At 33.5% G+C, this 15875-nt stretch overlaps 3 protein-coding genes and 2 non-coding genes across 5 annotated transcripts; 3 read left to right on the top strand and 2 right to left on the bottom strand.

Moving 5' to 3' along the window:
- The first annotated feature begins 5027 nt into the window (after positions 1-5027).
- Positions 5028-9235, top strand: LOC103848746 (serine carboxypeptidase-like 31). The gene is made up of 9 exons (XM_009125582.3): positions 5028-6291; positions 6684-6791; positions 6888-6983; positions 7102-7194; positions 7284-7372; positions 7550-7846; positions 7967-8100; positions 8202-8297; positions 8737-9235. The coding sequence occupies exons 1-9, from the start codon at positions 5997-5999 to the stop codon at positions 8987-8989; spliced, it is 1461 nt and encodes a 486-aa protein (XP_009123830.1). The 5' UTR covers positions 5028-5996; the 3' UTR covers positions 8990-9235.
- Positions 9236-9588: 353 nt separating this feature from the next.
- On the top strand, positions 9589-13676 carry LOC103868063 (serine/arginine repetitive matrix protein 2-like). The gene is made up of 3 exons (XM_009146154.3): positions 9589-11072; positions 11170-11795; positions 12300-13676. The coding sequence occupies exons 1-3, from the start codon at positions 10941-10943 to the stop codon at positions 12748-12750; spliced, it is 1209 nt and encodes a 402-aa protein (XP_009144402.2). The 5' UTR covers positions 9589-10940; the 3' UTR covers positions 12751-13676.
- On the top strand, positions 12984-13057 carry TRNAR-UCG. The gene has a single exon. It is a non-coding gene; the product is annotated as a tRNA-Arg (tRNA).
- On the bottom strand, positions 13239-15673 carry LOC103868064. Its single transcript, XM_009146155.3, has 3 exons — positions 14954-15673; positions 13925-14048; positions 13239-13841 (listed from the first exon to the last, which is right to left on the bottom strand). Exons 1-3 carry the CDS (start codon positions 15410-15412, stop codon positions 13462-13464), a joined length of 963 nt encoding a protein of 320 aa, XP_009144403.1. The 5' UTR covers positions 15413-15673; the 3' UTR covers positions 13239-13461.
- TRNAM-CAU lies at positions 15627-15711 on the bottom strand. Its single transcript is given in 2 exon segments — positions 15627-15662; positions 15674-15711. It is a non-coding gene; the product is annotated as a tRNA-Met (tRNA).
- Between the last annotated feature and the right edge of the window lie 164 nt (positions 15712-15875).

The raw sequence follows: 15875 nt of genomic DNA on the forward strand, positions 1-15875 counted from the left end.
GTAAATCCTTTTGATCATGCAAAGATATTAAACTTTATGATCTTGCATCGTACCAAAATATAATCTATTTTTTTTATTGCGTTTTTATATTTTTAGCGAAAAAATTAAGTCATCATGGGTTTGAACCTGGGTTATTATTATTTTTTTAATTGTGTTTTAATACGACTAATATTATGATCCATGGAGTCGAATAATATTATGATCCATGGAGTTTAGCTAACTATCTCATTTCTATTTTTCTAAATAAATAGTTCGTTTTTTTTTTCATTTGAAGATATTTTCGTATTAACTACCTGCACAGTGTTACAAAAAAAATTACTTGCACAGACTTATGTTTGAAATGAAAAAGTGATTAGTAGAAGATTCCATGACCTATATATCTCTTGTTTGTTTGTGGAAGAGTGGATATAGTAAAAAAATCCTTCAAATGAACTTTTGGTATGCGCATTTTCAATATTTGGATGGATAAGAATCACCGGTAAAAAGTGAGATTTTAGCAATACTTTGACCTATATATCTCTTGCTCAAAAAAAAAAAAAGCTATACTTTGACCATTCTAACGAAGTTGGAATTTCACTAATCACCATGTCCCATCCAATGGTGTTATCATCGTGCAAAGTTATCTCTCAAAAAATGTTAGTATTATATTAATATCTCTGTTTACCTGCATGGAGACACACATTATAAAACATTTAAAAGTACACGAGTTTCTTTCAAAACCGGTCCAAGAGTGAAACCATTAAAATTTATTTTTAGTGAAATCAAAGTTTTTTGAGCAACAATCTAAAAACAAGTATCTAAACAAATTAATATTACTATTTTAACACAATTTATCTATATAATTCAATTTAATTTTCTAAAATAATTAAAATGATCAATAAATAGACAGTAAGTGCACACATACATTAAATGTTCTCACCATTTCCAACAATGACATCAAATTTGATGTTGAAATTACACTAAATTTTAGTGTTTTGGTGTCAAAATATTTTTGTCATCTCTAACAATGACACCAAATTTTACGACAAATATAATACTCCCTCTGTTTTTAAAAGATGCATATTCTAGACATTTCACATATATTAAGAAAATTTATTAAATATGCATTGTTATTTGTGAATAACAATTTTCCATAACTTTAAGCCAATAGAAATTCAATAAACACCTTTAATTTTTTTGAAACTTACAATTTTTTATAAAATCATACATTGAAAAAGTAAAAAATGTATCTTTTTAAAACAATTTTTTTTTCCAGAACATACATCTTTTAGGAACGGAGGGAGTATCATATATTATTTGATGTTTTCAATTCTTAAAGTTTTCAATTTATATTACTTTTAATCGATAAATAATTATTTTATCACATTTAGGTTATTATTTATAATATATTATTTGTAAGTGAAAAATAATAATAGTTGTTTAGTGATTTATTTTAAAAGTAAAAATAAAAATATTTTTAAAAAAATTTCAATTATATGAAAATAAATTAAAAGTACAAATAACATAATATATTTATGTTTAATTACAAATTTGGTAGCAATTAAACTATATTATTAAACGAAACAGAATAAAATATGTACAGTAAGATTTAGTGTAATAAATAGTATTACACTAAATTTGGTGGAATAATGTCAAATTTGATATTTCGTTGGAGATGAAATTACACTAAATTTGGTGTTTTGTTGTCTCGTTGGAAATGTCCTAATGAGTTTTTTATAAACTCTAATTTTAGAATCTCAGTACACTCTATTTCCTATTTTTCTAATTTTTTTTTAATTTATTTTAAAAGTGAAGAACTCCCTAAATACTTTACTGAAGGTGCTCTAACTTCATACATATAAAAGGTATTTATTTTCTAATATCGCAGATCGCCTTCCACAAGATTGTATTTTTAGTAGGGAGTTTCTCAACCCAAGTCTCTTAAATATATATATGTATACATAAATATATATTTAATCATGAATATTTCAAAAAAAAAGTCTATATCACTATTTTATTAATAATATGTATTTTATTATCTTTTGAATTTTTGTGCTACAAGCCTCACTAATATGCTCTTAACCTTCCGTTACAGATGTATCCAGTCGTGTCAGTCAGACTCAAGTCCAACGAGTCATTATGTATTTTGGTCTCATACAAAATTTCTGGTACCTATCTTAAGCTAGTCGGGTTTCAAGTGAAGTAGGTTAGGTTTGTCTCGAACTCAGCCCGAAAATTGAAAATGTTTTATTTTATATCCTGCAATTATCCGTAAACATTGTTATAACTTATAAGTGATTGTGGTTGTAGTATTTGAAATCAATCATAATAATGTGTAAACTGCAGACGCTTACTTTATTAAACATCAGTATGGTTATACATATTTGCCGCGTTTAAACTAATACTATAACTATAAACAATTCCAAAAAATGAACAATATTTTTCGTCCCAAATTAAAATCAGTAATTGCCGCTGAACTTTTTCTTGCATTCGACTCTAATTGACACCTAGTAAGCATAACAGTATTGATGTGATGGATAATAGAATACGAATAAATATATCGACGAATGGTTTATGTCATAGAAATGGCTAAGGAATGTAGCATAAAACCTAAGTTTCTGTAGGTCCAATGGTTGTGGATCGCATAGGGCATGTCTCTAGTAGACTAGCAATACTGTGTTTAGATTCCATATGCTCTTATAATCCTTCAAGTACTCATTAGAAAAGGTAGAACCTATACCTTCTATCTTTAATAGTGACGATCAAACACTTCATCTTCTTTATCTCTTTTAGTGCGCATTACATACGATATCAATTACCATTTAACCTCATTTATCTGCTAATGTTCTCGTAGTCAATGGATAAACCATTTTTTATCTTCCATAAAAAGAATCTATGGATAAACTTTTGGCTATCTATCTAGTTATTTATCTATATCAACCCATCTATTTAATCGGTGTACTTATCTAGCCACTAAAAAGACATAGGGTACACGTACATGCACCTATGGTATTTTAATTTTTTTGTACATTTCTTAACAAATTTGAGATATATGTCTAATGTAATTTATAAGTTCATATAGGTTACTTGTTCTAAAATTCAAAGATATGAACTTCCCACCTAACAAAAGTGTCTGCAGTACTCTTTACAACTTCTTCACGAATTCACCATCATAAGAATCAATCATTCTTACTTAAGGCGATGTCTAATGATTTACAAAACCAAAACTTTTTCTTAGATTTGTTAACGATGAGACAATATAGTAGTCTTATACGCCATCAACTTGTAGAGGCCATGCCTCTGTGGAATCCCTAATATTTGTTTTTTGATTTTCCTTTATCAAATAATCCACCAATAGGATCTCAACGTGTGCGTCATTATGGGATGTCTTTGTCCTAGATCACTAAAGATCATTGACCTATTCACAAATTGTCTGAAACAGTTCCCCAAAATCTATTGGCCAATAAGGTGATTACAATTACACGTATTCGGTCTTTAATATTATTCATAGTTAAGTGGGTATATATCCAGATATTATAGTTCTGAGAACCATATAAGTGGACATACATTGGCCAATATGGACTCATGGAGTCTGGTCTAACAGTTTAATTAAGCGGTCCCCGTATACGTTGAAGAGAAAGTACTCCCTCCCTTCCACAAAGATAAACTTTTTTATACACATATTAAGAAAATATATTAAACTGCATATCATTTTCTGTAATTTTCAGTTTTCAATAATTTTTAAACAATAATAATTCAATAAATTTAATTAATTTTCTTGAAGTTTACAATTTTTTTTATAGAAAACACAGAAAATATATCTTTCTAAAAATTTTTTTTTTCCAAAAAGCCTATCATTAAAGAATGGAGGGATTATTATTTTTAATCTTTAACTTGTGTTAATTACGTAAGAAATAAAATAAATAGCAATACAACTATTTGAAGGTGATTAGATAAATCATTAGCTCGTATTGTAGTAGTATAATATAAGTATAAGTAAGTTCCAAGCTAGTGGCCATTCACCAATGCAAATGATCCAAGCAAGATGGATTTTAAATTAATGTATGTATAATTTAAGATTCAACCATATATATTGTTGACAAAAAAAAGAAGAAGATTTCAGCCTTTTTTAATCGAAACATTCCATATCAAAGTGAAAATCGTTATATGACCAATGAGATACCACTTTTACAGAGGCTAGAGAGCCAGCTTATTAATAATTAGAGACAACGGAAGCTAATCCATGAACTGATTTTTGACGTACGTGCTGATATATATACAAAGATAAGTAAAGTACTTGAGCATGCAATTCTTTCACTATATTCTTCTATTGACACTTTTATATACATATACACATTACCTTCCCAACAAAAAGACAAAAAATAATTAATTGAAAAATGTATATCAATTATGAAACGTAAGGTATATAATCCAGACATGATTTCCCTCTCATTCCTCATCAATGAAAGTTGGAGTCCATGTCATAACCATTCAACAAAACACTTTTTGTTTCTTTCTCTATATGAACTTCTACTTTTTAATTGAGAAGTCATGTAGCTACACTATTGCAGGAACGAAAAGCTGTCAATTTGAAACTATATAAGAGTAAAATGTATGCATAACAGCCATGTGTATGGATGCATTATAATTTTGACCAACGTGATTAAATCCCCAGTGGGATAGTGGTTGTGTGCTAAAGTTCTTAGAGAGTTCGTGGTTCAATTCTTCTAGTGCGACTATTCAATGGTGACAAAAAGGAATATTTGATCTATTATCTATATGCATTAGATCTTCATCATTTTATTAATTAGATATCCTAAAACTATAAGTACATCAAATTAAATTCAAGAATCCCAACGGCGCATAAGGTTCGCCACAAAACTACGTTTTCTACGTTGCTAATGATGAGGTTCTCATGGATTTACATAACCTTTTTATGTATAGAAAAACATTTTTGAAAAATAATATGAAATTAAAGGGCACCATCAATTTGGAATATATACCTCCATTTCCCTTTCCCAACAGTCAATTCTTGCTCAAAGATGTTGCAACGTGACATGTCTCCTTTTTAATGAAATAAATCATCTTTTTTTTTGGAATATCCGCATCGTATGTAACCTAGGAGTCTATGACGTTAGCAATAGTTTGTGAGAAATTATTCGTTGAGTTCAGTGCATAAAATTTGACTATGATATAGTGGTTCAAAGATTTTACCTTGAGATCTTATTCATATGTATAGTTTTTTGTTTTATTCGTATAAATAGTTCCTTTAAACTTATTATATTCAGAAATTGATGCAAAATGTTACATATTGGAGTACTTAGTAACAATCTGTTTTGGCCAGCAATTAGTAAATTAAACTTAAGTCAATTTCATTAAATTTGAATGTTTAATAATACTAATCTACGTATAAAATATGATTGAGTTTAAATTAGTTTTCGGTAAGCAGGTTTGATATTGCTAAATCTATATATTCAGTTTGAGTTGTGAGTTTTGAATCGTACGTGTTCAAGTTTGATGCTGGTTTTAGTGTTTCATCTTGCTAAGGGTAGCATTCCAACTTCCTCATGTATATATTTCATCACTAGTAGTTGCGCAGCTATGCTTTTTGTGGGGTCGATTAATCCTCTTAATTTCTTAGGTAAAATGGGATTAGATAATATATTATGGATTGATTAAATTTATATTATTTTTGGTCATGACGTGATTCAAACCCATCAAAGAGAAAGTGCTTCATCCACTCTATTTAAGTCAAGGATACGAATTCTCTCGAATTTGTCTCTTTAAATCTTAGTTTATAAGATGGAATTATTCGACCAACTGAACAAATTAAAGCCACCAATAGCCACATAGGACTATTCTTCCATATCCACTTAACTAAGCTTTTAATATAAAATAAATTCAAAAGCAAACAAAAAGTCTCTCGATCTTAGCTTATAAATAGACATCCAAGTGTTGAGATCTTTCTATCATCTTAGTACAATTCCTTGATCTTCTTCACAACGTACACCTCTCAAATGGATTATCACACCAAGAACATGTTAATTTCTTTGTGTTTTACCACTCTTTTAATATTACTCCCGGTAGTTACATGTACTAGACAACACAGGTCTAATAGCCCGAAACAAAGGAGCTTGTTGGCCAACGAGCAAGATCTCGTGACAAATTTGCCTGGGCAGCCTCATGTGAGTTTCAAACATTATGCTGGTTACGTCCCTGTCGACGAATCCAACGGAAGAGCTATGTTTTATTGGTTCTTTGAGGCCATGGACCTTCCCAAGGAGAAACCTCTAGTTCTCTGGCTTAATGGAGGTAATCCAATCTTGTGAATTGTTCATGCATGTATCAAAAACTGTTATATATTCTCATATTTTCAATCTTAATTGATGAACTTTGAAAAGTACACTTATAACACGATTCGACATAATTTTATGAATTACATAATTTACCGTTTATTGATTTACGTTTGGCCATTCTGCCATTCTTCCACTCCAACGTCAAAAATAAATTATTAAAATTGTTATTGAACTAGATTTCTTTGTAAGCATTATTTGCATGCTTAATTCACTTTCTACGATTTTTTTATGCCATTTAATCATAGCTCTTATGATTAAATTACCTAGTGTTATAATTTCTTATATTTTTGATGTCTCACGGGAGAACACAATATTTAGAATTTGATCAGTTGTATACTGTGTATATAGGTCCAGGTTGTTCTTCTGTGGGATATGGGGCAACACAAGAAATCGGTCCTTTTCTCGTGGACACCAAAGAAAACGGACTTACTTTTAATCCATACGCATGGAATAAAGGTAAATACCTTTTGTTTTTTTTTTCGTATAATTTTCTTATCTATACGTAAATGAAAATGAATAAAATAATGAAAAAGGTTGATTTTGCTGATGCAGAGGCAAACATGCTGTTTTTAGAATCTCCCGTCGGTGTTGGCTTTTCGTATTCAAACACAACTAGCGATTATCAAAAACTTGACGATGACTTTACAGGCAGGTCCCAATAATACTATAATAACTATATATAAGTATATAACCTATAGTTTCTATCCTTATAAGAATAATACATATAATATATGCTTCATTCTCTCTTCTTTTATTCTACGATCAGCAAGAGACGCATTCACTTTTCTTTGCAACTGGTTCGAGAAATTCCCAGAACACAAAGGAAATACGTTCTACATCGCAGGCGAAAGCTACGCAGGTTAACTAACAAACCATCTTAATTTTCCCGCTAATATCTTTAAATCTAATTTCTTTTAATATTTTTGGTGAACGTATTTATATTTGTAGGAAAATACGTACCGGTGCTAGCAGAGGTCGTGTACGATAACAATAAGAACAGTAGTTCATCACTTCACATCAACCTTAAGGGTATTTTGGTACGTTTAAATCTCTTAATGATACTAGTGTCTCTTGACCCAAAAAAATATTGCTAGTGTTTAAAACCAAAAATGTATAATACGATAAATTTTGCATGGTGAGGTTAGTTACGTCCTATACGTTTAACAGCCTAAAAATAAGACCCATCTAATCCGTCCTTTTTTTCTGCGGTGTAGCTAGGGAATCCTGAGACATCAGATGCAGAGGATTGGAGAGGTTGGGTGGATTACGCATGGAGCCACGCGGTAATATCTGATGAGACGCATAGGATCATAACCAGGACTTGCAATTTCAGCAGCGATAATACTTGGAGCGACGACGAGTGCTCTGAAGCCGTAGCAGAAGTTCAGAAGCAGTACGACGAGATCGACATCTATAGCCTCTATACATCGGTTTGTATAGGAGATTCTGCACGGTCCTCGTACTTGGATTCAGCACAATTTAAAACAAATTCTCATATCGGCTCCAAGACGGTACGTGTATATATAATATAATACATTAATATTCTATGATCGTTAAAATATATTAAAGAGCTTTAATAGTCTTTTGAAAATGTTTTTTCTTTAACAAAAAAAATTGTTTGCATGCCTTAGGTGCCGCCAAGGCGCTTGGGTGGATATGATCCATGCTTAGACGATTACGCGAGAACATTTTACAATAGAGCAGATGTTCAGAAGTCTCTTCACGCGAGTGATGGAGTTAATCTTAAGAACTGGAAGATTTGCAAGTACTAGCTCAGCACATTCTTCATGTGTTAAATTGTTTTATTTATTTTTGTAATAATATATGATGGAACTTGTCTAAATATTGTATATTCTGAGATGGCAGCATGGAGATCTTCCATAATTGGACTTATTTAAAGCCCTCGGTTTTGCCTATATACGAGAAACTCATCGCCGGGGGATTAAGAATTTGGGTTTACAGGTAAAATGATTCCATGAGCACTAATTAAATAATTGTTATTTAGTGGTCATTGTCTTATTCGTCATGATTTTTTAAAAATGACCCATTATTTCTTTAGTTAGGTCACATCATTAGTTTGAGTTTATAATTAGAATCTCAAGGTCAAAGAAACTAAATACACCCATGACTAATTTCACCTTGAAAGCTATTTTTTTTTAATAACAAAATGTAGTTGACTTCAACACAATTAAAACTTGAGAAAAAGTAATCTGATCAGTGAAAGTAAAAAAAAAAATTAGAGTATTAACTTCGGTTGCTTGTTAAAAAAGTAACCGATATACACGTAGTTTTTAATTTTGCTTTGCTACCTGGTTATATATGTAAGAAAGTTTAGTTATTATCCAATGCACATATAAAGAGTATTCCACTAAACCGTTGGTTTGATTCTGTGATGGCTCAGTGGTGACACAGACGGAAGAGTTCCAGTACTGGCGACAAGGTACAGCTTAAGCGCACTAGAATTACCCATCAAGACAGCTTGGAGGCCATGGTATCATGAAAAACAGGTAAGTGGGTGGCTTCAGGAATACGAAGGTCTAACGTTTGCTACGTTCAGAGGAGCTGGACATGCGGTGCCTTCCTTTAAACCAAGCAGCTCTCTCGCCTTTTTCTCGGCCTTTCTCACCGGAATTCCTCCGCCACCGTCTCGGTAGAGAAGCAAGTCAAAGATTTACTAAATCTAATGAGTCTAAGTTTTCAGAAAGTTTGAAAGGTTTTGGGTTTTGTTACGTTGACTTGTCAGACACGGTATAAGGGAAAGAGAGAAATTCTATACTTTATATGTGACGATCATAATGATCAAAGAAAAAAAAAACTCTTTAAGATTGTGTAATCACAAAAATAAATGTTTGGGATACAACCAGATTAAAATTGTAATGATAAAGGGAAGACCTTCGACACTTTATTATGTTCAAATCAAATGAAATAAATAAGAGAAAAAAAACTAGGATAGCACCAAATTTTGTTCTCAAACTAGCAGTAAAGGCTCAAAGTTATAAAAATATGTTTCAATAAAGAAGTAAATATACACTTATATTCATTGAGTTAATTAATCTAAACCTTAAGGTTTAGAGTTAAGGGGTGGAGTTTTAGAATTAGGGTTTAAAATTTTATAAAATAAAAAATAAATACTAAAAAATTAAAAATAAAATTTAAAAAACAGTTTCAAAAAATATTTTTGAATTATAAAAAGAAAATTTGAAAAAAAATAAAAAAATTCAAAAAAAAATTATAAAAAATTTCGAATCTGAAAACATATAATCTGAAACTATAAAAAAAATTTCTTTTTTTCATTTTTTATTTTTATTTTATTTATTTTTGTTTGTTTATTTAATTTTAAACCAAGGGTATTAGAGATATTTTACCCTTTAATGAATGTCATTTTTGTGATTTTTTCTTTCTAGTGCCATTATGAGACAAAAACTCAAAAGGTGACGTTCTTATGGAGGTATTGTTTCCAATCTGTTCTTCATGCGATTTGGATGGAGAGGAATACTAGGCGTGTGGAGGATAAAGCTCTGCCAACTTCTTGTCTTATGGTAAAGTTGGACAAACAGGTCAGAAACAGAATTACTTCTTTGAGAAGAAAGAATGGAGGTAAATATGAGAAAGCAATGGAGGAATGGTTTAAAAGAAGGTGAAGAAAGGAGTATAGAAGTTAAGCAATAGATATAAGTTCTTTTTTGTAATACGAAGCAGTCCCCTCTGTAAAAAAGTTTTTTTGAAGTGAATAAAATTTAAAATTCTTTCAAAAAAAAAAAGATAATTGCCCAATAAATAAATAATTAGAACGTAATTTTTAAGAGTGCAATATCATTTTATTCAAATGAAGCCGTAGTACTCCTAAGTCCTAACACTTTTCTGCACAGAAAAAAAAAGTAATTAGATCAACCGAATATTTTAAAACAGCTAATGTTCGAAAAAGACTTTACAGTTTATACTGTCACGGCTGCAAAATGTCTATTGCCTGGAATACTCCATCTATAAAGAAGACAGCATATGAATATGCGATTCTTTTTTTCACAAGAACATGCGGTCGTAAGAAAAAGAGTAACTTTTATGCGGTTTTGGCCATCACAAAGGCACTACTACCAAGTTTAACACAGTTTGGAATTTCTATTATTACTTCTAAAACATTTCAACTTAAATTTAGTTTTTTTAACAGCTTTAATCTGAAAATGTTATCTTATATTTTGTGCAACACCACTTTAGAAACCGTAAGTTTTTGCTACTTATCAAACGCTCATTGGCACCGTTGGTCAAAATCAAAGCCATAGGCAATATATACACAGATGATACATGATGTGAATCATATAACAATGAAAACACAAAGTCAACTAAAGTCTAAAGATAAATCAAATTTTTAATGGTTCCAGAAGTTTTAATTAAATCAAATGGCATATGTCTAGTTATAGTTTCATTCCTTGGATATATTTCAATATGAAAAAGAAAAAAAAAAACAGAAATGTACTAATAAAAGCGGGAACCCAAACAACTCGGTTCTTCGTGTCTGCATGGTAATCTAATCCCTGCGTACGAAAAGTTGTCCTAATCTCTCTCTCTTCTTTCTCTTTACCGATAATCATCATATCTTCTTCTCTCGCAATGGCGACTCCAAGATCACCGGCGACAGATTTCTTCGGAATCTCAAAGACAGCATGCAAAGCATACAAGTCCCTCGTCACCAAATTGCACCCTCTCTCTTCTCATCGCAAATCCGACTCCAACGCCGATTCCGTACGTTCTTTTTCTTTATCATCCTCTCTCTCTCACACCATAAGCCACATTCTTTATCTTATCATCGTTTCATTAAATCGTTTTGTTACATTATCAGGCAAACCATCTGGAGGAGAAATTCGCGGAGGAGGATGACCTGATCGCTGCTAGAAAAGGTCTACGGTTACAAAGCATGGACGATAGCTCCGTCTTCAAACGCCGTTCTTCTTCTCTGCGATCAAACTCCACCAGCAGCCGCCGCAGCCACACGCCGCAAGCTCGTCCGACCTACCTCTCCTCGTCCTCCTCCTCTTCCAACCGCCGATCTTTTTTCTCAAGAAGCACCAGCCGCGGTCACAAATCGCGCCCCGTCTCGAACAACGCGAGCCCCATGACGTCGTCACCGAGCCCGACAGGGAAAGATCAGACGTTAGCTGATTTGTTCGGGGACGTGGAAGGGCTAACGTCTCCTCCTCCTCCTATGATTACGAAGAGCCGAAGCAAGAGAGATAAAAAGAACAGCGGCTCTGTGGCGTTTAGGAAGAGCAAGAGCACGAGGGATACGGCTGGTTCGATGGGGAGGAGCATAAGCAGGAGGAGCTCAACGCCGATTGTTTTCTCGCAGTCGACGCCGCCGAAGAAGCCGCCGGCTGTGGAGAAAATGCTTGAGTGTACGTTGGAAGAACTCTGCCATGGGGGAGTCAAGAACATCAAGATCACTAGAGACGTCATCACCGATGAAGGGTTTGTCTCTCTCTTCTTGATCTCATTTTCTTTAAGGGAATTTGAATTTAGGGCTAGGTTTGGTTTAACCTAACTTGTTCGCGAATTAAACTCGAAGAAAACAAAAAAAATAGCAAAAATGCTATTGAGAGAAAAATCCATTTTAAAATTTGATTATTGATTATATGACTGAATAAATTTATAATTTTATGATCTGTATTTTTATACTTAGTTTAATGTGTTCGCGAATTAAACCCGAAAAAAGCTAAAGAAAGTAGAAAATTTTGATTGTAAAATATCCGTTTTAAAATTTATTTATTGGTTGTGTGAAAAATAAATTATATAACCTTTTTTGGTAGGAAATAAATTATATAACCTTAAACCTCGTTTTATATTTCTCAAAAAGCTTATATCCGCCTAAGATACATTTTAGTGTTTTTTTTACTAGTGCACTCACTATGGTTTAAGTGTTTGGTCCCTTGTTTTTGTCAAAGGAATGCTTCATTATGTTATGTTATGAAACAGATTGATTATGAAACAAGAAGAGACGTTAAGAGTAAACATCAAACCAGGATGGAAGAAAGGGACCAAGATCACATTCGAAGGAGTAGGGAACGAGAAACCTGGCTACCTCCCGGAAGACATCATATTCGTTGTTGAAGAGAAGAGACACTCTCTGTTCAAAAGCCGTGGAGATGACTTAGAGATTGCGGTCGAGATCCCTCTCCTAAAGGCTTTAACGGGGTGTAATCTCTCTGTGCCGTTGTTGAGTGGTGAGTCAATGTCAATATCTGTAGGAGAAGTGATCTTTCATGGATTCGAGAAGGCGATCAAAGGTCAAGGTTTGCCAAATGGTAAAGAAGATGGTAGACGTGGGGATTTGATAATAACTTTCTTAGTGAGTTTCCCTAGAGAGTTGAGCGAAGAGCATAGATCAATGGCCTATGAGGTCTTAAAAGATTGTTCTTGGGCATAATTGTTGGTGATTATGGTGTCCCTTCCATTCACTTCATGTCTTGTGTGTATTCTTGTTTGTATATAAGATTCACAAGTTGAGGCTTTAAAGTTGTGACTTGTTGCTGTGAATGATACCAATTGTTCTTTTAGTTTATTTTCAAGCTTGTGAAGCCTCCATATCTACAGCTATGAATTGCATGATTGGTTTACCAAAATAAGTGTAATACTTCAATATCCAATAATATATTCAACGACCGCATAGCGCAGTGGATTAGCGCGTCTGACTTCGGATCAGAAGGTCGTGGGTTCGACTCCCACTGTGGTCGCAATTTTTTTTTATTTTTGAGATATTTCCTTTTTGAGCTTTCTAGGAAATTTGAAGCTGTATATTAACTGATTTTTTTTTTGTTATCTCATTGCTTTCAACAAAAACAGTAACTCAAACGAACACTAACCCCTTCTCTATTGAGCTTTTTGAAAGATGAAACAAAATCAGGTAAAGATTCATGAAACATGAACAAGGTTGATTGATGAGCTCTGTTTGTAGCTTTGGATCTCAATATATTTAGTATTCACTACTAAAACAGTAGTGTTTCTTTTATCTCATATCTATAAAAAGAACAATGTATTATTCATTAGGTGCTTATAAAGAAAACAAAGACTCTCTTTGAACAAAGATGTCCTTGTGCCAGAAACTCCATATAACCTTTTATTTGCAATTAAAGAACGGTCACATAAGTTTCAGCATCTTCAGCCTTGCTTCATGCTCCGCATCCAGCTTCGGGGGAGTGTAACACCCGTGAAGATCCTCCACAATGTACTCCTTTGTGAGCTCTCTCTTAGTGAGAATATGGTAATGTCTCTGCCATATCCTTTGAATAGCCATAGTTGCAGCGAGAAAGCCATACGCTAAACCAAGAATGGCGAAGACGACAACAAAGACAATAACGAGAGCGAAACAAGCTTCCATCGATGCAGGGAAACAGTCCAAGATCCCCCATCCGTAACAGCAGTTCTGACACCCGTCCATCCTCGGGTCATTGCCGTTGAGAGAAGAGCAATGCAGGATGAGTCCGAGAAAGCCAATCAGTACAAAGAAGGTTACAACACCTAAAGATTCATGATATACCAAATGATTAAAAAGCGTGTCTAGCTGTATTTAATTATGAAAATAAAAAGGAGATGAGATTTACCGATGCAATAGTAGAAAGGGATGGGATGTTTAGACAGTATACGATCCCAATCATCGTTGAAAGAGTTGCGAAACTCTCCGTCTTTATCCATTACGTATGCAAATCCAGCCATCACGGCAATAACCTATAATGTCAATACGTTTCAGAGTGAGTGTCATCTCAGACTGTCAGACGAGCTATATGGAAAACAGGCTTCAACAATGGCAACTCATGAAATCAAAACCAATCAAATCACAGGAAAAAGATTGAACTATCTGATTGTCATCAAGTTCCATTGTCAAGATTCGAACTAGATTCACTTTGTTATTATGACAAGAGACAAACGATCATCAAGTTCTCTTAATTACATGTAGGTGTAACAATAACCTATAATGCAAAACGTTTCAGGAATTTATCTCTTTGGTAATCTTAGACTAGCTTTATGGAAAACAGGTTTAAAACAATAGCAAGTCAAGAAATCAAAACCAATCACAGTGAGAAGAATGAACAATCTGATTGTCATCAGGTCAAGATTCGATTTAGATTCACTTAGTTACCAAGACAACAGTTATGACAAGAGACAAATGATCATCAAGATCTCTTAATTACATGTAGGTGTAGTAATAACCTATAATGTCAAAACGTTTCAGGAATTTATCTCTTTGGTAATCTCAGACAAGCTTTATGGAGAACAGGCTTAAAACAATAGCAAGTCAAGAAACCAAAACCAAAACCAAAACCAACCAATCACAGGGCGAAGAACGAACAATCTGATTGTCAAAAAGGGTCAAGATTCGAATCTAGATTCACTTTGTTATGACAAGAGACAAAACGATCATCAAGATCTCTTATTACATTCACCCTCAAGAAACTGCAGTTATAATAAGAACATGAAGGAAACACGCAAAACCAAATTCCATTGTCAAGATTCACTTTTTTTATGACAAACATCTCTTATTACATTTACCTTCTCACATCCTCAAGAAAATGCAGTTACTAACAAAAAAAAAAAAAAAAAAACTAAGAAGCAAAACAGAGAGAGATACTCACAGTCTGCACAGCTACGAACACCAAAAGCACATCCCTAGCAACAAAGAGCCTAAACTTAGCTTTCCTCCGCCACGTGTTATTATCCTCAAAAGGCTCAACACGGAGATGAAACTGAGCTTTGCACGTTGTACAATGCGAAAAGGCGAACCCTTCCTTAACCGATCGCCAATGATCGAGACACGAGCGATGCACGAACTGCTGAGTGCCTTTGCACATACACGGCGATATCAATTCGTCTCCTAGCAAATCGGAATCGTTCTCTAGACAGATACGACAGCAAGGAGCCGAAGCGGAGCCGCCGCTCTCTAGATCATCTTCTTCTTCTTCGGCGTTTATCTCGTGATCGACGGTGGACGCGGAGGAGGAAGAAGAAGAAGATGGAGAGGGTCCTAGCAAGGGAGCGGAATCGCTTAGCTTTTGTGAATCCGGTGGCTGTAATTGTACTTCGCCTTGCGTCATTTGAACCTTAATTTACAGAGAGAGGTGTGAGATTGAAATCAATTGGTGAGATCAGAGGGGGAGAAGGATTCGAATTTGGGGGAAATGAATCGAATTAGGGTTTCTCAAGTCTGGATTTTGATCGTGCGATGATGATGTAAAAGAAGTGGAAAGAGCCAAAAAAACTGTAAAAGGAAAAAGTCAACAATGCGACCGAGAAGAAGAAAAAAATATATGGGGTGAGAGAGGCTCGAACTCTCGACCTCAGGATCACTCAGTAGCTATGAGACCTACGCGCTAGCCAACTGCGCCACCACCCCATCTGGTTATTTGATTGTTTAACAATTTTGGATTCTGTTCTTTTGTTTTTTATAACGACATTTTATTAATTTAACTTGAATGTACATGATCATCATGGAGCAATACAATTTTGGATTGTGTTCTTACTAACCATTTGGACTTAACTATTAGATTACACTAATTA

Source organism: Brassica rapa, chromosome A08, assembly GCF_000309985.2.
Source record: "Brassica rapa cultivar Chiifu-401-42 chromosome A08, CAAS_Brap_v3.01, whole genome shotgun sequence".
Taxonomy (NCBI): domain Eukaryota; kingdom Viridiplantae; phylum Streptophyta; class Magnoliopsida; order Brassicales; family Brassicaceae; genus Brassica; species Brassica rapa.